Source organism: Melanotaenia boesemani, chromosome 7 (assembly GCF_017639745.1).
Source record: "Melanotaenia boesemani isolate fMelBoe1 chromosome 7, fMelBoe1.pri, whole genome shotgun sequence".
Taxonomy (NCBI): Eukaryota; Metazoa; Chordata; class Actinopteri; order Atheriniformes; family Melanotaeniidae; genus Melanotaenia; species Melanotaenia boesemani.
Genome location: NC_055688.1, coordinates 33,122,506 through 33,145,727, shown reverse-complemented (window position 1 = coordinate 33,145,727; position 23,222 = coordinate 33,122,506). Strand labels below are relative to the sequence as shown.

The 23,222-nt window shown below is 39.0% G+C and overlaps 2 protein-coding genes across 5 annotated transcripts in view; both read left to right on the top strand.

Moving 5' to 3' along the window:
• The window catches only part of si:ch211-26b3.4 (connector enhancer of kinase suppressor of ras 2), an 80,671-nt gene extending 79,483 nt beyond the window's left edge, over positions 1 to 1,188 (top strand). For all 4 annotated transcript variants that reach the window (XM_041989870.1, XM_041989872.1, XM_041989873.1 and 1 more), the window contains 2 exons: positions 585 to 847; positions 960 to 1,188. In XM_041989870.1, the coding sequence (XP_041845804.1) occupies positions 585 to 847; positions 960 to 1,169 (473 nt within the window). In that variant the 3' untranslated portion in view covers positions 1,170 to 1,188. The remainder of the gene's footprint in view (positions 1 to 584; positions 848 to 959) is intronic.
• A 4,309-nt stretch (positions 1,189 to 5,497) lies between these two features.
• Positions 5,498 to 16,283, top strand: apool (apolipoprotein O-like). Its single transcript, XM_041990539.1, has 14 exons — positions 5,498 to 5,597; positions 9,079 to 9,177; positions 9,271 to 9,396; positions 9,906 to 9,960; positions 10,329 to 10,427; positions 12,030 to 12,121; positions 12,214 to 12,324; positions 12,740 to 12,950; positions 13,053 to 13,097; positions 13,392 to 13,538; positions 14,125 to 14,304; positions 14,536 to 14,670; positions 15,076 to 15,225; positions 15,633 to 16,283. Exons 1-14 carry the CDS (start codon positions 5,586 to 5,588, stop codon positions 15,719 to 15,721), a joined length of 1,551 nt encoding a protein of 516 aa, XP_041846473.1. The 5' UTR covers positions 5,498 to 5,585; the 3' UTR covers positions 15,722 to 16,283.
• Positions 16,284 to 23,222: the final 6,939 nt, after the last annotated feature.

The window sequence follows — 23,222 nt, the reverse complement described above, 5'->3', positions numbered from 1 at the left end:
AATGAAAGTGATTGGGTTAAATCAGGGTGTTATCATCTCTTATTGATCACTGCCTCACGAATCAAACTGAATCAATCGTATTGTGGTAGAAGTGTCTGAACTATGAATTGACCACTAAACATTCTGGTTAAATGACAACTTATATTTAAACAGCTTTTTTCATCATTCTGGTCACATTTTGACACCAGCAGACCAAGACAACACATAACACACGACAAGTTATTGAGATGTTGACATGTTATGCAGTGGTATGCCCACCACTTTTTTTGGCTTCTGTTTTAATAAATTGTTTGGGATTAAGGAATTACCATTGCATCATTCTACCCAAAATATCCTTAATTCATGATATAATATCAGTGTAGCATGAACTTTTTACATTTTCTGTAAATTTCATCAGATGAATACCCTTAACCTTTTATAAGCATGTCATAAATAAAAAAATCTCCTCACTTTTGTGTCACTGTACCCAGTTTCATTCCAACAACATGGAAAGTTGGAAAAATAAATACTGGGAATAAAATGTCTCTTTTGTTGCTTTTGATAGCTACTGACGGATTAAAAGCTAACATCTCTGGCCGTTGCAGACCTGCGGGAGTTGAGAGTCGACAGCAGAGAGAGAAGGGTCTCAGAGGGGAGGGAACGACGAGTGTCAGAGGGCCGTGAACCTGAAGCTTTGGACGGGCTAGAGCAGCTTTATCGGGCCTTGGAGCAAGCCAACGTAACGGCTCTTGGAGACCCCAGACCCTGCAGCAGGCAGGAACTTCGACGATGCTTCACGCAGAGAGCCAGAGACCCCCTGCTCAACGACCGGCTGCACCGCGTCCGAGCCCTCCGCAGCACCCTGAAGGTACCACCGCTGAATCAACTGCATTACATTGTTTGTTTGTTTGTTTTTGCTCAAAAATCTGACACGAGAGGATTTCATGTCGTATCTCCCTGATATCTGTTGGCTCCCGCAGGCCAAAGAGTCGGAGCTGGCGGTAATCTGTGCCCTCCTGGAGGACCCCGGCTTGTGCTCCCAGACCTTTAGAGAGTGGAAGCAGTGGCACAGTGAGCTCTACTCGGACATCTGCCAGCTCAGCCCCGGCACCAACGGCCAGGACGACCTCTCCCCGCTGGCCGCACCTCTCATGACCCACACACACTCCTTCATTGAGACACACGTGTGAGAAAAGGACGGGAAGCAAAGACTGAACTGACACACACACACACGCACCCCCCACCACGCACACACAGAGCTTTACATGAACTAATCCCTCTCTCCTCATCACGACTCTGAGCACACACTCACACACAAACACACACACCCACACATTGTAAGATGTGTAAATATCATAGGGGGAACAGTCTGAGACCTGCGTGTATGAACTTTTGATAATCCCGAGGACCCACTGGGTGCCTGTTGCATGCCTGAACAGAAAGCATTAATCTTCCTTTGTCTATGGAACTCAGCATAAAGTCCACACGCTTGTTGAGCAAAAGAGGAAAAAATTTACTTATTTTAACACATTCTTTTCTTTTTATTCTCTCATTTCTGCTATTTTTTGTTGTTTTTAGAGGCAGGGGGAGCTATGTAGCAGCAATACAGAGGAGAATCCTTTTCACCACAGCACTGTACTTTTGTACTGATGAACTTTGCACCCAGAGCCAACAGTTCTCCCCCTTTCTCTCATTTTTTTTTATTGTTTTCTTTCTCTCATTGCATATCTTACTGATTTACAGGGACCTCACTGTTAATCCAGGCTGATCTCACAGGACAGTGTGGGGAAATGTAAGGGCAAGTTACTTTGGTGTAAGACTGTGAGAGGCAGCCGTCAGTGCTTTTAGCTGTTTCTCTGGGAAGCCCACAAAAAAATCACGAGCACGGAGAAGTGACTGTGTCAGCCGCAAAGGCATGCTTTTGAAACTGTGAAGTGTTCAGAAATCTCGCCGGTTTCACCTGCAGAAGGAGGTTCCTCTGTTTGAGAGCAACCTTACAATTTCTGTTCGCTCCCTCACATCCCCTCTTCCTCCTTTTCTTAATCTTTTTTTATTTATTCATTTTTCTGCTTTCTCTCCCTCTCTGGTCCTCAAAGACTTGTGTATATGTGTATACTGCTGTGTATACTGATGTAAATGTTTGCGTTCCACTACCACTGTGATATGCTTCTAGAGGTAGCGGAGGAAGGACAGTTTGTATTTGTGTGGGTGCAAAACAATTCTTTTTTTTATTATTATTATTTGTTTCGTTGTTATGTTTTCCTTAAACAGCGAATGCGAGAGCTAGAGAGTTCTTTTCAAAGGAGTCGCTCACTACAAAGAATGCACTTTCTATATCTCTATATCTCATTGGCTGCATCACAGGGTCTATGTCTCATCAGCCTCTTTACCATCGCTGTTCAAATATCAGGTAAATGCATTTGCCGTCTCATTTTCTAAAGATTTGTGTACAGTCTACAAATATATTTAAACATAGGAGAATATATAAAGCTATTTACGTTTTGTGTCATAGATATAATGTAAAGTATGATGTATTCTATGCCAAGGTTTTGCAGTGTCCCCCTCTTCACTCTGTAGACGCAGGGTGCTCATCAGTTCAACTACTAGGAGGCAAACGACAACAACCGCCACCATCACTGACAGCTGACTGACAGGTTGTACTGGTTTACGTCACGGCTGATTCTTCTCCTGGTGATGTGTTGCATGAGGAAAGGCCTGGGGCTGGTTTTGGTTTGAATGGACAGGGTAAAATACTGTGGATTCATTGTTTTGTTTTTTCCTTTTAAATTCTGTTTTCTATCTTCTTTTTATGTTTGCAAGATACTTAGACTTGTAGCGCATGGTACATGCAAAAAGTGCTGTTGATAAGTTACTTTATGTCTACATTCACAGACTTGAAGTCTTCTCTTATTTGTTAGATAGGCTTTTGAACACTGTACAACAGCTGAGGGAGGTGTTTTTTTCTTTTTGTTTGTTTTTTTTTTTTTTGCTGCTCCATTCCTTGAACTAATGCAGATCTTTTTATTTAGCATCCAAGCAAGGAGGCTTCAATGCAGTTGTGTCTAAAACGAAAGCAAATGTGACATTCCCAACATACATATGGTCGAAAGTAGGCGGTTGTAAACCTCTTCACTAAAAGGTCTGTAATATCTGTGAAACTCAGATGAATCGTGTCATCTGCAGTGTCAGGCCAAGGACTCAACGCTGCCCCCCAGTGTCCAAGACTCTGACAGACATGTAGCACCTGCTGCATCCAGCACTATCTGTTCTGTTTCTTCATATTTTACATAGTTTTTGTGTAAGTTTTTCATCATGTCACTGATGTGTAATATCAAACACACCACAGAGATATATATAAATCTATATATATGTGTGTTTTTTCAATGATTAATTTGAGGTTTACCACAAAGAAACTAAATGATGCAAGCACTTTCCCTGTGCCTCCCAACCCTCTCTTTGGCAACAAAGGAGTGACTTTACTGTCGTTCTTACACATACACACACACACACACACAGAGACAGACACACACTCACAGCTGTAGAAAAGTTACAATACAGTTCCAGTCTACGGACCTCTCTGTTTCTCATCTGAAGTGTTGGTCTCCTTTCTCCAACTGCTGCACCGCAGCGCTGTCAGCATACTGTAGATTAAGGAGTTCTGAGAGTTTTAATTTTTAGGAACTGACTGTGTTTATCCCTCCCAGATTTTTTTCTTTTTTCTTTTTGTGTGTGTAGACCTGCAGAAACAGGCCGAAAAGGGAGATTCCACTGTGTGTTCTTTCAGGGGTGTACACCTCATGGTACATTGCACAGGTGTGTAAGATGTAAGTTGCACTGCGACATTAAAAAAAAGGAACATATTGCTCTTTTTCAAGGATAATATTAGCTTACTGTTATTCTGTACATTAAACTGACTAAAGATGATATTAAAAAAAGAAAGAAAATGACATTTATTCTTCCTAAAGTAGCCTTTTTTGGTTTCATATATATGAATATATATATATATATATATATTACAAAAAATACAGATTGTAAACCTAAGTTGTTAAACTTTGACTTCAATAAACTGAATCCTCTGCACTATGAGCTGTGTTTGGTTTGTGTGTACCCTTTCTCTGACTTATTCATTTAATTTTGCCGTGCATTCAGTTCAGAACCTGCAGTTCTTCCGTGAACCAGACACCATAGAAATATGTTTTATTTCTAATGTGTGTTGGGGGAATTAAAACCCACAATGCGTCCATCCATTATCTATCTTGTATAGACTGTCATTGGATGAGAGTTATTTTATCCAACTATAAAATGACTGACATGCACAAACACTACGTGTGTATATAACAAATGGTTAAAACTAGATTTTCGTCTACAACCCCAGTTCCAAAAAAGTAAGGAAGCTGTGAAAATTGTAAGTAAAAACGATATAATCAGCCCATATTTTATTTCAAAAAGAACTTTTCTGATGTTGTAACTAAGACATTTTCTCATTTCATGGAAAATATTAGCTCATTTTGAATTTAATGGCAGCAACACATCTCTAAAAAGTTGGAAAAGGGTCTTTTGTGTAGCATCAACTTATCTTTTAAATATTTTTATTTAATGAGAGGCAAATGTTTTCCATCTGTGAAACAGATGTGGGAAGTCCAGTTCAGCACCTGGACTCTTCTCCTGCAAAGCTGTGCAGTTGTGATGGATGTAGTATGTGGTTTAGCAGTAGCTTGCTGAAATATTAAAGGTCTTCCTTGAAAGAGGTTTAATCTGGTAAGGAGCATTTGTTGATCTAAAACTGAATCACAAATTGGTAAACCTCCTATATTTACATCTGAGAGGGTCGGCCTCTCTGAAATGCTTCTTTTATACCCAATGTACTTGTTACCAGTTAACCTAATTAGTTGTGAAATGCTCCTCCGGCTAATTACTTTTCTAACCTTTAGTTGTGCCTGTTCTAACTTATATGAGACGTGTTGCTGCCATCAAATTCAAATTAGCCCATTAAATGGTAAAAATGTCTTAGTTTTAACATCTAATATGCTGTCTATGTTCTACTGGGAATAAAATATAGGTTTATTTGCAAATCATTGCATTTAGCTTTTATTTGTATTATACATGGTAAATTTTTTTTAATTGGGGTTTTAAATCCTTAAGACATTGCATCAGTATAATCTAATGTTACCTTACCTGCATCATAAATGCTAAATGTAACATTTTAATACATTTTAACTCATAAAAATATCTGCCTTACCTTTTATGAACTACTGAATAAAATCAACAAATACTGAATACAAGAAGTCTACAAATTGGATTTCATAGAGGTTAAATCCCTTTAAATCTATTTTGAAAGATTAGTAAAAAAATAAATTTTATTTATACTTAACATTTAACTGTATGCTTGGAAATGTAGAAACGCAATAAAAATAATAATAATAATACGTCCCCTCTTTGAAAAGTGGATTAGAGTGAGCATATCCCAGATAAATGAGTTCACAAAGGCAGGCGGCATGTGCGCCATCAGTCCGGTAGGTGGCAGTAGCTGACCGGGTTTCAACCAGCTGAAGCTCCGCACCACCAGAACTCAAGGAAGAAGAAGAAAGAGGAGGAGGAGCACTGTCATGGCGGCCAAGGTGAATGCTTGACATTTTCTTTTCGAAAAAGTTTTTGGTGGTTGACATGTGTATTTTTAATAAATGCATGGGTTATGTGTTAATGTCAACCACGCCCGAGCCGTTAGTTGATGTCACTATCCAGCTCTCTTCGCTGCGCTAAGTTAGCATTGCTAACTAAGCCTCGCTGAATGAGTGTAACTAGCTGCGATCAGTTTACGCAGATGTTCAACCGTTAAATCTCTCATGACATGTGTAACAGCTGCTAGGATTTAATGTTCCCTAGTTCGAGCTTTGTAATCAGTCATACGCCGTTTAATCGGTGCCTCCACTGGTTTAGTACAGCTGTGATCAGTACACACATGTATTGCTTTACATTATTGCGTCACGGCATAGTTTCATGTCATGGCTTTAAAGTAGAATATGTTTTACATCGAGGTCATATTTACCTTTAACAGCAATTGATTGATTGAATTAAATAATATTTGTAGCAACAGATGTAACCGTTAACAGGTGTTAGTAACTATTCAATAATGCCAAATAAAATATCCAGCAAAGCTACTGAGAATCATAGTGTAGTAACCCTGGAAATGAAGCGGTTACAATAAACGCTCCTGTTTTGGTGCTTTTCTTTTGTGTGATTGTTGTGGTTTTGCTCAAGTAAGACTAGACATGTGTATACGTGTGCATCTATGCAATATGGAGAAGACTACAGGATCTGATAGCATGCACTTTTACGTACGTACACACACACACAAATATATATATATATATATATATATAGCATAGTGTAAAACGAAGGAGGTCATATTCCATTTAAGGAGATTTAAAGTAGACCAGGCTCTATTCCAGGGACATTGTTGAGAAGGTGCCAAACTACAACTTTCTAAGCCCATATTATTTATTTTGAAAACATATTTAACTTTTATTTTACCAGGCATAAGGTCATAAGTAAATTATTATTTACAGTGTCGGCCTGGAAAGTGCCAGAAAACACAAATGATAATGAACATGAATTTAAATAATTTACAAGGGCAAAGGATAAGATACTTTTAACTCAAAACAAGCTATCTTTATATAAGCAATATTCCCTTATTTTATATTGCGTATGAAAAAGCCTTGATATACGTCAGGATTCAGAGGGGGTCAGGACTCAAGTGCAGGTTTAAGGAGGCAGACCAGTGCAGGGAAAAGGTTTTAAACATGGCATAGACTACATCTAACTAACAGTAGACAATGGACTAGCAAGGAAAAACTGAAACCAGTGGCTTAAGTACACTGAAGGACTAACTAGACACAGGTGAGGTAAATGAACAATCAGACCAGGTGAACTAATTAGCAGGAACCAAAAAGCAACACAGAACTAAACATGACTAAATACCAAAAACCAAGAACATGAAACAAGAGCATAAACCGAGATCATGACACATGCATTTGAAAATCTCAATATATTGCCCAGCCCTAATTTACACTATACTGCCAGAAGTATTTGCTCATCTGCCTTAACTCTCATATGAACTTAATAGACATCCCATTCTTAATCAGATAAGTTAAATATGACGTTGGCCCATCATTTGCAGCTATAACAGCTTCAACTCGTTCATGCAGATGTACACATGAGGGCTTGTGCAGCAGCAACACAAGAAAGTTAAAATATTTTCAACTGGTGTCGCTGTCACATGGCACTGCAACCAACCAGCAAGGGTTTCATTGACTGACCAATGAGCTGAGAGCTGGCAGCGCAGTCTGCAAACACATTCAACATGGAGGAACAGATCATATTAGCTGTGTCTGATTTTCCCATGTTTTACAATACTTTTGGCAAAAAATTGTAGATGTAAAAAAAAAAGGTTGTTGCATGACCCCAAGGTGAATTAGTTCAAACATAGGTTCTGGATTTATCTGGATCAGCCTTGAGGTCCGCCATCAAATGATAAAATTCACCATTCTGTTTCCTTGTTTGTAAAATAGTTTGAACCCAGGGTTTAATTGTACAACAGAGTCAACAGCAACATTTCTGTCAATTCGAGTTAAATCTTCTGACTCTTTATCCTTCTTGTCAGTCACGGACAGCTTTGAAAAAAAAAAAAAAAAAGCGGCCAGCTCTATTGATGAGTTTGAGAATAAACACATTATGGAGCAACCCATAGATGTCACCTCCGTGGGGGGTGAGGGTGTTTTAACACCCGTTCTGTTCCTGGTGAGAGGGTTCCACACCCACACTTTTCCTGTATTTTTCTTCTATTTTTGTAACTTTTACTCTGTTTTGTACCAACATGTCAGCTCTAGTGGATCTCTGGTCGTCTCTGTGTTTGTGCATCAGCTGCTTCCTCCCTCTCCTCTCATGTTGTTCTGTGAATCATGATGGCTGCCGGTGATCAGCTGATCGGCTTTTCTCTTTTGTTTGTTTTGGTTCAGCTGAGAAGGAGGTAACTAGCGGTTTATGGTTCACACCGGCACATATTTAACTTAAAGTGTTGTTTTTGGTAGGAACCTTGTCGAAGACAGCAGTTGGCTGGTGGTAGACAGGTTTTATGCTTCAGCTATGCAGGGGAGAGTCTAGATAAGTGTTCATGGGGCACCAGCGAGGGGCACTGACCATGAAAAGGGGGGCGCAAATTAGAGCCCTTTTTATGAAATATTGAACCTATTATTACAACTAAAGTGATCATCTAATGTAAAAAAAATGAAGAAAAACTAATAAAACAAACACCCAAAAATGTTTTTTTTTATCAACAGGTGTTTAGTTTGGGTGATGCTGCTGTAGGACTTTTATCACTGCTGCACATACACTTGAACTTCAGTGATAAAAAGAACAAGGTGTTTTTATCCAGATCATCAGTTTTATCAGAGTTTCTTCATCAGTGTTGGCTGTTTAACTTCAGTCGTCACATCTGCTGGTTTTATGAGACGGTTGGTGAGATGATGATGTAGGAATTCTGCATTATGATCTAGAACATTTATGATTTAGACATATAGGAGTACATTACATGCTGCATAATAATTTGACAGCACTGATGTATATGATAATGATAATAAAACTTTCCAAATGAAACATGAGAAAAAAAAATGTGTGCAAACTTCAGTTTTAGTAGAAAACACCTGCTAAGAGGAAACGATCCAATTAGAGATGTAGTTATTATCAATAAAGACGTTTTTTCATCTTGAACAAACAGTTTAATTGTTAATAACAGATAAATTTCTTAATATTTTGGATACTGGTATATAAGTTTTTAGAAATAAAGAACATCCTAATCCTGCATCCTGCAGGTCTTTTCATCCGCAAGGAGAATCGTGCTGAGTTAATGCCAGGTGTCATCGCTCCATCTTGTTTCTGATTGGATGAGTCAAGTGTGCCCACTCTTGGCTGCTTCCTGCTCTCCCCCTTTTGTTCTACTGAAGATCTGCATGAGTCATCTGTCTTCCATTGATAACTGTCTGTTAGTGTTGCTTTTTATACTGACACATGCTACATGTAGAAGCGTTCTTTGTCCTCTGCCAGGTGGTGATGGTGGCCGTCCCGACGGTGCTGGGAATAGCCTCCATCCGTGTTTACACAGTAAACGAAGCATCTGCTGATGGGATGGTTACTCGGGAGAAGGTATGACTGTCCAGCATCATCATCAGATGTGATGTGTCTGATTGTGCTTCACAGAACGGTTGCATCTCATGCTGACTATGCTTGCGTCTCCAGCTGAACATCTACACACCGCTGCAGGGGTCTGCTCAGACTAAGTTTGTTCCGGACAGTCCTGGAGTTATCGAGAGAGGGTTAACTACAACCAGGGAGAGCGTACTACCGTTAGTCCAAGCTGTTAAGGTATTTCATTTTTGCTGCAGCACATTAGACAGAGTACAAGTTCACTCTGCAGAGAGAACTCATACTCCCACATACTGAGTAACACTTAAAAAATATCAAGAAAACCCCTTTAACTGGAGTAAACAAGTGTTATATGAATGGAACAACAGTCAAAGTGCATCCACGGGCTCTTATCTTGCACCTGCAGTCCCATAATGCTGAAGCCCAGATTTTAGCTCCTCTTGTTTGTGGTCACAGAGCACAGTCCCACAAGCTGCAAGTGCTATGTGCAGGTATGATGTTGCATAGCTCTTCAGGAGTTTGACAGGAAATAGCATTGATGCAGTTAACTTCACAACTATAAGGTTTGCAGCAAGTAGATTTGACAGTTTGATACTGTGGAAGACAGGAAAAGAAAAACTCTAAGCACTGACTCAAATGTCTCTGTTTCACTGCTGCATATAAAGCTGTGTTCCTGACAGGCTTTTGTAGTGGTTTCAGTTTTTTTTTTTTTCCTTTTTTCCCTGCAGGGTGCCGGTGTCTCTGTGAAAAAGGGAAGTGTTAATCTTTACCATGCAGGAGAGGGTGAGTCAACAGTGGGTACACATAGTGAGGTCTCAGCTGTAGAAAGTATTTTTACTCTTTGAATATAATATATAGTTTATTTCTTACTTATAAAACATCCAGACTTTCAGCATGGCCTAGATTATGTATTTGTCTGCTGAATTAAAAGTATGAAGATATTTCTTTGATTAGTATTAGGCAATAAAAACAAGGTTTTAGTGGCTCTGCATGTTTCTGATTGCATATGTTGTAAGCGTATAAATTACTGCCACAAGTGTAGTAAAAATGTGGCACTGGAGGCTGTGAGGTGCACACGTGTTTAGGGATTAGAAACCAAAAATGATATTTGTCAGCATGTTTACTGTGTTCCTCTTCGGTCTGTTCTCTAGATGTATACTATTACCTGATAGACCCTCCCCCGGGTTTTCTACCCAGACTTGGTACCATCACCATGGCCGGCCTGCTTGGCATGTTCTTGGCACGGAAAGGTAATTTATACTGGAACCACTCAATCTACTGGGAGCAGTCATGTCATCATTCAAGTTGTCTTCAAGCTCTATTTGCAGGGGTCAAGGAGCTGAGATTCCATCCCTAAGTATTCTCTTTCAGACATGTTCTGCTCTCTAATAATCGGCAACTGAAAGTGTCTGTGTCATATCTAAATGACACCTCTTGTGTTCTTCTGCAGCATTTCGCCATGGCAGCATAACTAGATCAGAGCTCGTAATGCATCGCTGTCAACATGGCACAAATCTGAACTTAAGCAGCTGCATTATCAGACGGGCAGAGGCGCTTAATGGAATTCCTGGTTGGGGGTTTTTTTTTTTCTTAAAATCTGAAACAAAAGAGAGAAATATAAGAAGTAGCTGAAGATCATTTCTTTTAAATCAAAACATTTTATGTGAGAAGACTTTACCTTTTATAAGAAGACAGTGAAGTAAAGCATCTGTTTTTTCTTGAGCTGATGACAACCACACTTCTTCAAGTGAAATGAAACCCTCAGTGTAACAGTGACTGTTCAATAAGGGTTAATGTGTTGAAAGGTGAAAATTTCAGCAGTTTACTTTCACGTCTGCTGTGTTTACACCCCTGTGGCATTATTCATAAGCAAATAGTTAAGCTGATAAATGTTGAGAGAAAACTGTGACCAAACAAGACACCTCATGTTAGGGTTGTGTTAACGGGGATTATTACACACACTGTGTCACAGTGATAGATTTATGAACTTGGTTATTTAATGAATCTCATGTATAAAAAGGTCTCGATATCTTTTAAGACAGGCGTCAATTTTCTGCTGGAAATTTGAAGTATTTGATATTAATAGTACCCCTCCAAGTTTGGACACCCTTACTTATTTATTTCTAAAAAGTAGGGGAGTGTTTCTTCTATGTTTCTGTGTTGCATTTGATGGTTTGTATGACATGAGCATGCAAACTGATGCATTTTACTTTTTCTTTTTTTTTGGGTTCACATATTTGGGACATTTCTTTTCTATTTCTTTCCAGGTTTGATGTTTTGTTCTGCATGAAACTCTTGTGCCTAAATCCTGCACGTTGCATAACAATATAAACAATATGTATTCAGAGCACTTGTGCAACCTATACAACCCATTCTCCCCACTACAATGTAGATGAATTTATTTTGAGTCATCCATCTTGCAGCAGTGACAGGTTTATCTCTGATCTAACTTGAGACCACAATCACTGAGGTTAGAGACCTCTAGCCGTTTAACTCCAAAGACGTACACCACATAAAAACAAAAACCAAAAGAAAACAAGTGTTCAGTTTCTGTTTCAGTTTTTCTAACAATTTGTTTTTCTCTTACTTTCTTGTTGTTGCAAATAAATATAAAGATTTTTATATAAATTTTTATATAAAGTTTCCATCCCTGATGGCGTAGCAGAATCATTAGATGGCTGCAAACCACCAGCATTGGTTTAAACTGTGCACTACATTGTCTAAGTAAGCCATAACAGACCACGTGCACGTGAACTTTCTCTGAATACAGGAGCTCAATAGCTGCCCTTCTAGGATTTAATCTCTGCCAAGCTCTATTGATTGCTGTCTTCACATGTAAAACTTTATTCCAGGCTCTCGATTCAAGCAGTTAGCCGTTCCTGTGGGCCTGATGAGCGCCGGAGCATCTGTGTGCTACCCTGCCCAAGCTGTGGCGGTCCTTAAGGTAACACCACTTTTTCAAATGCTGACATTTTGTGAAATTAAATCTTAGTACTTTTGTAGTTTAATGTAATTACTGTGTGTTGTGGTGTCAAGGTGACTGGAAAGAAGGTGCATGCTGCAGGCCAGTGGAGCAGCGCTGCAGTGTCTTCTCTCTTCACCCCAAAGGAGCCTGTTGCCAAAGAGATTGTTGCTTCACAACTACCGGTTAGTTTTCATTGACTATCTAAAAACACATTACAGATGTACATGTTTGGATTAGGGTAGTTTTTGAAATAAGAAATCACAAGGAGCTGTGTGACTAAAACAAAAAAAGTTAAGTACCTATAACGTCAACTCACTTCCCACTGAATGATTTCCCCTTTACATATTTTGCTCACGCAAAAGTTTCCCTCTGTAATTGTAGAGGTTTCGTTCCGTTTCCTGACATTTTCTGCTATTTCAAATCTGCTCTTTGTGCTTTGTATATTCTTTCTACAATTCTTTGTGTTTAACTGTGAAGCTGCTGTTGATGTGAATTGTTTCAGAAAATGTGTAAATCGCCTTACTCTGTTTATCTGACAAAGGCGGTTTTAATTTGCTTCAAGTAAAAATAGTGTTTTTTTCATTTAAATGATGTTAGTTGGCTACAGAACCAAATCCAGAGTTTGTACTGGCTGAGGAGTCATCAGCCCCGAGTTCCACTACAGAAACCTCAGCTCAGAGCGCCACCATCCCAGAGAAAGAGGTGGAATCAGCAGAGTCTGACAAGCCCACCGTCACCACAGAAGAAGAGTCATCAGTAACGCTCACAGAACTATCTCCTGACCAAACCCCAGCGGAGTCCAGCGCAGGTATTAGAGATATTGATCCATGTCATGTTGCATCAGTCTTGATGTCTTTGTTTCACACAAAACCTTCTGCAAACGATGGTCTCCTGTTTCCTTTCTGTCCAGGTTCTCTGGTGAATTCTGCTCCAGAGGCCTCCGATGTATCAGCAGGTAGAAAATATTCTGTTAGTAATGCAACCTAAGACTAATTTCCTGTTATATCTTACCACCTGCTGAATACACTGTTGGTCAGCCTGTTTCTTTTTTTTTTTCTTTGTTATAGCTGATTGATGTAAAGATACACCCCAGACGTTGTAGCATAAAAAAACAAAAAACAAATAAAACTTCTGCAACTACGAGTAACTTGATGTCACTCCATAGCATGCAGCTTTAAACAATTAGAGTGCAAATAAAAAAAAAAACTCAAGACTATCTGCCCATCTCTCTTTGTAACCTCTGATACAGAACAAGGAGCAGATGATGTCTCTACTGATACCAGTCCAGATAAAGTGACACCGAGCTTAGAACCAGAGACAACCCAGGCTGTTCCAGTCGAGCTCTCTTCAGCTGAACCTACAGAATCTGCTCCAGAGGCCTCAGGTGTACCAGCAGGTAGAAAAGATTCTGTTAGTAATGCAAATGTATTAGCATTTTGTTTAACTTTAAATCATTAAGTTGATTGGATGAGCCTACAATGCACCATAAGTGGCAACATGCAGGATCAGAGACGTCCTTAGTCGCCGTTTATATATTTTATTTACTTTAAAGGTTGTGGTGTTAATGAGCAGGACAGTATTAGAAGCTGTGAGCTTCTGATGTGACATTTGTCAACACCAGTTTGAGCTTAATTTTTTAAAGAAATACTTCTAAGAGTTCAGCATCAGGTCATCAGCAGTTGTAAGCACGACTTCTTTAGATTCCCATGTTGCATTCATTTAGCCTAAGGTATTCACCCCAATTTTAGCCTCCTCTTGTGTCTTACCACCTGCCGAACACAGTATTGAGCAGGCAGTTTGAATGTTGTGGCTGGTTGGTGTAAAGATACACTCCAGACATTGTACAATCTGGAAATGAAAAAAAAAAAGTTAAATACAACTGACACAACTATAAGAAACGAATGCAGTGTGTACAGCTTAAAACACATTGCAGTCAAAGTAACAAATGCTGTTAACTCATGACCATCCCTTTCATTTTTTAGCTTCCGCTACAGAAGCAGCAGTAGATGATGTCTCCTTTGATACCAGTCCAGCTGAAGTCATACTGAACTTAGAACCAGAGCCAACTGAGGCTGTTCCAGTCGAGGCCTCTTCAGCTGATTCTGCTGAATCCGCTCCCTCTGAAGTCACATCTGCTCCAGAGGCTTCACATATACCAGCAGGTAGAAAATAACAAGATTCTGTTAGCACTGTAAAGTAATAATAATCTCCCCTAAGTAGGTGATTTTATTTTTCGTAGCTGATGGGTGTAAAGATACACCCCAGACATGGTATCATCCAGAAAAATTGAAATACAGTTTATACAATTAATTTCTGATTACCTCATTTTCATTCTGCTGTGTACAACTTCAAACACATTGCATCTCTTTTTGCATCCTCCGATACAAAACAAGCTGCAGATGTCTCCACTGACACCAGACCAGCTGATGTCACACCGAGCTTAGAACCAGAGACAACAGAGGCTGTTCCAGCTGAGCCTGTCTCTCCTGAAGTAACATCTGCTCCAGAGGCCTCACATGAACCATCAGGTAGCGAAATACCCTGCTCCACAAATCACAAAGCAGGGCAATAGTAGTATGATTTAAAATGATACCAGATGTTTGTAGTCCACAATCTCTTAGTAAAAAAACAAAAAAAACTGACTTGTTAAAAGAAACTGTAGTACTCTGAAGCAGAGGCCCCCATCTGGTCCTCAAGGCCTTCTGTCCTGTAGACTTGTGATGTTTCCCTGGACACCTGATTCAGATTAATGCCTCAGTAGCAGACTTGTGCAGAGCTTGTCAGAGATCCTTTTCATTTGAATCAGATGTGTTGCAACAGTAAAACATCTAATACCTTCACAACAGTGGGCCTTGAGGACCAGGCTTGGGTATCGCTGAAGTATCTGTAAACCCATCGTGCTAACCTGGTTTTGCATTTTCCACACTGCAAAGACCCAGTCATCGAATCAGCTGAGTCTGTCCCTGCCGCTGAACTTGACTCAGCTGACCAGCATTCAGGCCCTGCTGTGGAGGAGACACTAAACACAACTCTCACACCACCACCACCACCACCTCAACAGCCTACGGCAGAAAACAGCAAAGGTACCGCAAAAACCCCCAACTTTGCTTGGTGGCACAAATGCCCTTCAAACAATCTGTCAGATTGAAACTTCAAAAAGTATTTATAGGCATCAACTTCCTGAAGCACACAGACTCGCACATAGTCAAGGTGCATCTTTCTGAGAATTAACTGAACCACTTCCTCATGTGAATACTGGAGAATGTACAGTTTCATCATTAGATTTTATCTTTAGCTGTTGTTCACATGCAGTTTGCTCACGCTTTGCTTACCTTGAATTTAGGTAAAAACTGTACTGAGCTTTAGCTAATGATGATCACAGAAGAATTTAACTGATGCTGTGGTTTGACCCAGCTATGTTTTGTCCTCTTTAGATTATTCTGTAATTTAAATGTCTTCTATTTGTGTCATTTCTCATGTTTTCCTCCAGAGGGCTCTGGTTTCAAGCCAGACCCTGCTCTCATGGACTTCGGCCAGTCCAACCCTGAGGATGAAGACCTGTACAGCACACGCAGCTGAGAGACATCACTGCCAGCCGCAGGAGAAACCTCATTCCCACACTGCCATCTCATATCTCTTCCTTACTGACAAATGCTGCATCATTATGCATGTAAATAGGCCATTTTGCAAGCAAGCTCTCTTAGAAAGACTTAAATCAACATTTCCATTCTCAGTTCATCTGCCCACAGTGGTTACATTTCCACAAAAAACAACAAAGAAAACATCCAATCACATTTGCTTTGTAGCAGCAATAAAATGAATTCCGGTGCTGAATATCTGTTTGCATAGGACAGAAGCCTGGAACAAAACACCCACAAATGTTTTGAGCAGAAATGTCAGATTGTGAGACAGTTTCTATTTGCATCTTTTCTTTTTTTTCTAGCTACAGCATTTACAGTCACGGTGCTGTAATTTATTGTAATTTATCCCATCACGTCGGTTAATGAAAATTCTGCACATGTGCTGTTAATAACTATAAGATGGACTAGTGTTTCTCCATTTTGCAATCAATATTTGTCTTCACTTGTTGGTTAAGGAAATCCAAATAAAAATATATTTTTCTTGAACTGATGTTGGGTCTCAACTGCTGAAAATAAAAATCACTACTTACATGTAACATACTGCATAAAAAATAAATTGTCTTTACTGAACCTATGTAAATAAAAATTATTTGCACAATTTTTTTTAAGTTAGATATCACTTGTCAACTTTTCACTGTGTCCATACTTGGTCTGAAAAGGATTTCTTCTCGGGAGGAAAGTCCATGTATCTCTGTTTTGGTCATTTGAGACCAGCACAAAGCTTTGTGGAAATTTGATAACATTAGTCGTGCCCATGGTACTGACTAGTTAATTGTTAGACCTTCCACCAACAGTCAGGTAGATTGGATAGATTGTCTGAACCAACTTTGCTCTATCCACTAACGCAATCAACAGATTGGCATTCATGCAAATTCGTGTACTAATTAAATACTTTTTCAGTTCGATTTAGTTCTTTCCACACCTTCGATTAGTACTGTACTTGGTATTAGCAGGTTGCCATACAATTTAGTGCAGAGATTTGTCTTTGCTCCACAGTCCAAAGAAAGAATATGTATGATAGTGTTTAAATGCTGCATTAAGTGTTATTCAAATATATGGCCTTAGAGGAGCAGTTGTTTTTCCCACTGTTCCACTAGGGCCAGATTTACATGTTTCAGACATCAGTCTTCTCATTCAGTTGGAATCGGTGTCTTTCATTGCCAGATTGAATTGAGTCAGTTGCTTTTATTTGTTAGCTTGTTGTGTAAAGTTAAGAATATAAAGAATGATCATGGCTCTCAGCTATGCTTTTTACTGAAAGAATAAAGTTGGGAATGTAAGATTTTCTTCTACAGTTATGGTTTCTGCAGACACCCAGGCCCATTTTTTACATGTCAAATGAGTTCTAACTAATTTTTGCAGCAAAGAAACACTTTTGTAGTTTTTATGTAAAGTTTCTATCTCTGATCAGAGTGATTTAATCACACATGAAATATTTATCCATGTATTATGCACAAATGGTTCTTAAATGCAGTCATGCTCTGTTTTAGAGATTAAAACAGAATTACAGTAAAATAATAATTTTGTTAGCATTATTCAACAATTTCTTTTTCAATTCATTTTCTCAAATGCTAATCATATTAACATAAATTACAATGATAATAGTTATAGATAACAGCTTGAAAGTTAAATTTGTTACTTTAGCCAACATGCTAAATTAAGATATTAGCTACATGCTCAATGTTAGCATATCAACGTATTTAGCATGTTAACATGTTGACATTAGCATTTAGCTTAAAGTGGACTGTTCCAACATTTTTCTAATTAAGATAACTAATCTACAGCTACACTATTTACTAATCTACTAATTAGTAGATTATATAATTAGTAGATTATAATTATATATTAGCCGACAGCTAGCTGTTGACTAATATATAATTACATGTATATTTTATAGTTTACCCACTTTGTTGAACCACACTGACTTATAAATGTTTGCAAACTGGGGCTTGACCGGAAAGTAGCATAAACTGTAAAAATAAATAAATAACCACTTGTTAACAAAAATGATCTCATTAAAACATAATTTATACAAAAATAAATATATAAAAAAAATTCAACATTTGCACATAAATCAGCAGGATAAGAAACAGTTATGAGCTATTTTATTAATTTATTTGGGGTTTTATTAGTTTAGTTTGTTTCCCATCTGTTGACAATGCAGGGGCAGTTTATACACTGCAGTCACGGGGGACAGTGGACTTGGCTTTTTAATGGTCTATGGTAAATAATCTGATCCATTAATACAAAATCACTGTCTTTTCAAACAATGAAGTTTAAATTTTCATGAAAGAGTATAACATACAATGATTAGAAAAAAAAAAGTATTTTATATGAGGACATAGGCTAATAAAGAACCATCTTTACCTGGCCTTTAAAAATAGGTAAACATCCTCAGCACAACATATATGACATATTACACCATGTCATGATTTACTTAACAAAAATTGAGCCAAAGTACAGAGGTTCACCCCATGATTTAATATGTAGAACCACCTCAGCAGCAATAACTGTTATTTTCCATGATGTTATTAGTCTCTCACATAGCTTTACAGTCATTTTGGCCCTCTTCTTGGGATGTTGCTACAGTTCATTGAGGTCTGCATGCACTGATTTATTCACAACTCTCTTGAGGGCCTGCTACAGCATTTCAGTCTATTAAGGGCTGAGATTTAACTAGGCTATTGCAACACCTTGGTTCTTTTAGCCATTGTGTTGCAGATTTGCGGCTTTGCTGGAGAGAACTGTCTGGTTAAAAGATTTCATCTCTGCCAAGCTTTAACTGTCAGACAGATGAAGTAAAAGGGCTTTCTTTCCAAAGAAACCTTTTTCCAATTGAAATCTTTTGCATTTATTTTTCTTGCTTTTATCTTAAGATCATGAAGCTAAATTTTCAGTTGGTTTATTTTGTTGTTTCACTAAACTGTCCTTTTGTTTTCTCAAGATAACCAACTGTAGCTAGTTGTGACAAGATAATGAGCTTTGTTTTCTCAAAATCATGAGGTGATCAGATTTTTCATGCATGACTGCTGGAAGCAGTAAGGATGTACTTTAAAACACTGCTTCTGTATGTTTGCTTTTTTTTTTTTATATAGATTAATGACACCATGTACTATGTCACGTACTGTTGTTCATCTGAAAAAGTATTTATCTGATTTCAGCATCTGTTAAGGATCAGATTATTTCTTCTTTTTTCCCTTTAGGAGTGACGGAGGCTGTACTGCTTTTTCATGACTGCATGTTTAGCAAAAACAAACAGGAAATTATGGTAACGACGTTGACAAACTGTATTCACTCAGGGAATGCCAAGCATACTTTGTGAAGCGTTTTTGACACCACATGTTTTTGCTTATTTCTGCATGGTACAGAGGGAACAGAATATCTTAAAATCTTTATGGCTTCTTTACTGCTCGTCAGAGGTAACAGCGGGAATCTTGGACCTCATAAAATCTACATGAGCCTGTCAAGTGTCATGGCCCTTGTGACTCTATGTGTATGTGTTTGAACATGCTCACATATGTGGGTAAATAAAAAAGAAAGAAAGAAAAGATCGATATGAAGTAATACCCTGTTCTTGTAACAGAATGAAGCAAACATGTGGGAGCCAGGCTTTCGGAGCCGAGGCAGTAAGGGACTTGTACACTTTTTTTAGACAAACACCAGCAAATGTTCTGATTAAAACAAGTTCCTGCCACAATAACTGTTTCACAACGTAAATAAATCCACATGATAAACATTGTCTTCATTCAAAATAGAATTCAGACTGAGTGGGAATGCTGGAAAACTGAAATCTGGTCTTCTCACGGGACATCAGGAAGGACAGACATTGTGTTGCTGTGGGCTGCAACCAGTGTTAGTGGTTTGAGAGTCGCCCTCATCCCACCCCCTCACAAGATGTGAAGCTAACTATAGCTTCATCTCACCTCTCTCAAGGGTCCCCTCCACATATGGGGCCCACTTCCTTACAGCATCCCACACAAGCAGCAGATACAGTAATGTTCTCAGAACTAATATTACGGCCAGGCTCTGTCATATAGGCCACGGTGCTCCCAGATCTTTTTTTTCTTGACCATCAGAGAGGAAACGGGGGAGGGGGGCAACCCTGACCTCCCACATCTCAACCCTGTGAGACAGATTTTCCGCAGAGGACTTTGGGAGGGTTATGGTTGGATGTACTTATCTTCTCAGGGTCCCCCACCATCAAATAAACACATAGCACATTTATCAGTAACAAATATAAACAACGAAGTTATGCAAGCCATGTAAGAGTGTTTGTTAAAGTTGTGATTACTGATGTACATCTTCCTCTTGTTGTGTAAGTGTGTGTACATGCTGGATGCACATGTTTATGAAGATGGTTTCTTTTTTTCCCATGCATGAATCTGGTGCTGGCAGTTCAATAAGTTCAAAGAATATAATGCAGAGTTTTTATTCCAACTAGAGACTTCTGATATATTGGCAGTAAAACTTTTCAGTTACAGCAACATTCCCTGTTACATAATAATCATATTTTGTTTAATGAGCGCTGAGGGGAGGGGGGGGACCTTTGACAAACTGCGGCAGCAAAAAATGAAGAAATAAATCTTCACTTTTAATCCAGAAAACTGTGAAAAAATAATTAGCTGGGAGATTGATGTCCAGTGAGGATTGTGTTGTACGTTGGGGGGGGTTGGTGCTCTCTGCTCTGTTGCACTCCTTATCTTCAGCCTCTATAGACACTGCCTGTCACCAGATCCCTGTGTTTGGATCATCAGACTAACACACATAAACACACTCGTCCAAACGTGCTCAATCTGTAGATCACTCTATATCTCAATTTGATTTGGAGTGACAAAATTAACTATAACACGTGTTACTTTCCTTTATTGACTTAAAAAGGGGTGTCATGTGGACCAGATTAAAACCTGTTTAATTGATTGCTCAGAGATAGAATGAAGTGACTTTGTCATTTCCGATGTTGACACAGACCAAAATAGTCGATGTGGGATAAAATAAGTGAAAGTGAGATTGAATGTGTCAGTGCTTGACAAAGCAAGACGGCATCATTTTGACAACCTGTAATGTTTTACTTGGTCTTGTTGGAAGTAAAGGGCTACAGTGTAGTGTGAAAATCCACTTACAAAACTCCTGAGTAATCAGATAGGATACTTTGAGGTTATTTAGCTAATTTATTTTCCAAGTATGTCTGATTATACAAGATGTGATTAGCCTCTTAGGACTCAGACTTTACTTTTGTAAGTATTTTTTAATTTTTCCTGGCTAAGTAGTATAAAGAGGACCTGATAAATATTTATTCAGTGGCCACTTTATTAGGTCTATCTTGCTAGTACCGCGTTGGACTTCCTTTTCTTTTCTGATCTTCCTTAATTTGTTATAGCATAGATTCAACAAGGTGTTGGAAAAAGCATCACACAGTTACTGCAATTTGTGCCACAATGAGAATTTCCCAGCAATGTTGGATTGAGACCTGGTGACTGTGGAGGCCGTTAGAGTGCAGTGAACTTATTTTCATGTTCAAGAAAGCAGATGGAGGTGATTTGAACTTTGTGACATGGTGCATTATCCTGCTGGAAGTTACACTGTGGTCATAAAGAGATGGAACTGGTCAACAACAATGGAACCAACAAGGAGTTCAAAGTGTGCCAAGAAAACATCCCTCACAGCACTGCCCCAGCCTGAACCGTTGCTACAAGGCAGGATGAATCCAGGCTGCCATGATGTTTCCACCAAATTCTGACCTGACCATCTGAGTTTAAAGCTGAAATGGAGACTCATCAGACCACCGTTTTTCCATCTTCTGTTGTCCAGTTTTGTTGAGTCTGTGTGAATTGTAGCCTCAGTTTCTTTTTCTTAGCTAAAAAAAGTGGCCCATTTGCTTTATGGTTGGACGTGTTGTGTGTTGTTATTCTGCAGACCTTGATTGGAACCAGTGGTTATTTGACTTCCTGTTGCCTTTCTATCATCTCCAACCAGTCTGCCCATTCTCCTCTGACATCAACAAGACATTGTGGTCCAGACAACTGCTGCTCACTGGATATTTTCTCTTCTTCAGACTATTCTCTGTAAACCCTAGAGATGGTTGTGTATGAAAATCCCAGTAGATCAACAGTTTCTGAAATACTCAGACCAACAAACATGCTATGTTCAAAGTTACTTAAATTCCCTTTCTTCTCCATTCTGATGCTCAGTTTGAACTTCGGTGAATCATCTCCATGTCTACATGACTAAATGTACTGCTGCTCTGTGGTTGGTAGATTAGCTGTTTATGCTAAAAGTAATTGAACTGGTGACCTGTCCAGGGAGTACTTTGCGTCTTTCCAAGTAGCTGCTTGAATAGGCTCCAGCCCCCATGACCATGCATTGGAATACGTGGGTACAATAATTAATGGATGGATGGATGGATGGATGGATGGATGGATGGATAAATCTGTAGATGTTAGGGTTTAATCAGTAAAGGTTTGTCATGTTGTAAAAGCAGACTGTGTTTTATAATTTCAAATAATGACATGTGTCATGTCCTTTCCTTCAGTATGTGAGTGAATATTTTCCACCTCTGCATTAAAGGGGGTATGACATAGTCCTGTGTTTTTTTTTCTGTTATCTGCTGTTTCTGTTGGCCAGCATGACACCATAAATTTCTGTTTTTAGTGGCTCCATATCATGACTAATGGCCTTTGGCTTCTGACAGTCTGTGTGTTTGTTTACTTTTGATTCTCTATTTCTGTGAGGACTGACTTAAGTTTTAATCTTTAATAACTAAAATAGACCTATAAAGAGAGTTGTATGAAAGCAAGTACTTGGTTTTAAGAGTTAAGTTTTAGTTTGACTTTAGTTGTGGTAGCTCAGAAAAGGTGAAGAAGCCAAGGGACAGATGTTTTACATGATGTTTTGTGAGAGTATTCACCGAGATACTGTATGTGAGAACAACTGTGCATACCCAGCATGCCAGTGCAAGAACAGAGTTATGCAGAATTTCTGGATCGGAAAGCATAACAATTCCATTTTTAACACTTCTGCAGCATACAGCACATTCCTGATTTTTCATATCCTGCAAAAACATAACAGCTGAACTCTTCATTTATGGCCTTCAAAATCTGCAGCTTTCTGTCTCGCCTTCATCGCTCATCCTCATTGTCAGCTTTCCCACGACTGTTAAAAAATGTCACATCCTGGCAGATACTTAATGAACCATATTGCACACACGTGTAAACAGATTCGGGTACGCAGCTTAGATGAATGCACGACAAGATGAGATGAAGTCAGCGTAGGTGTGCACATGCATGTGCAGATGCACACGTAGGGAGTGATGCATGCTCACACTGTTGATCAAAGGAGCTGTGATGCAATCCGTCGCAGAGGTTTGACCGCATCGCTCATCAACTTTCATTAGAGGCTTTAATGAAAACTCACTGGAGGGAATCTCCGCTTTCTCTCCTTTT

What these genes read in the sequence shown, in the direction of transcription:
- apool (XM_041990539.1), top strand. An exon ending in CATGTTCTTGGCACGGAAAG is followed by an intron (nt 10,428 to 12,029) that starts GTAATTTATACT and finishes ACTTTATTCCAG; the next exon opens with GCTCTCGATTCAAGCAGTTA. An exon ending in GGCCTCACATGAACCATCAG is followed by an intron (nt 14,671 to 15,075) that starts GTAGCGAAATAC and finishes CACACTGCAAAG; the next exon opens with ACCCAGTCATCGAATCAGCT.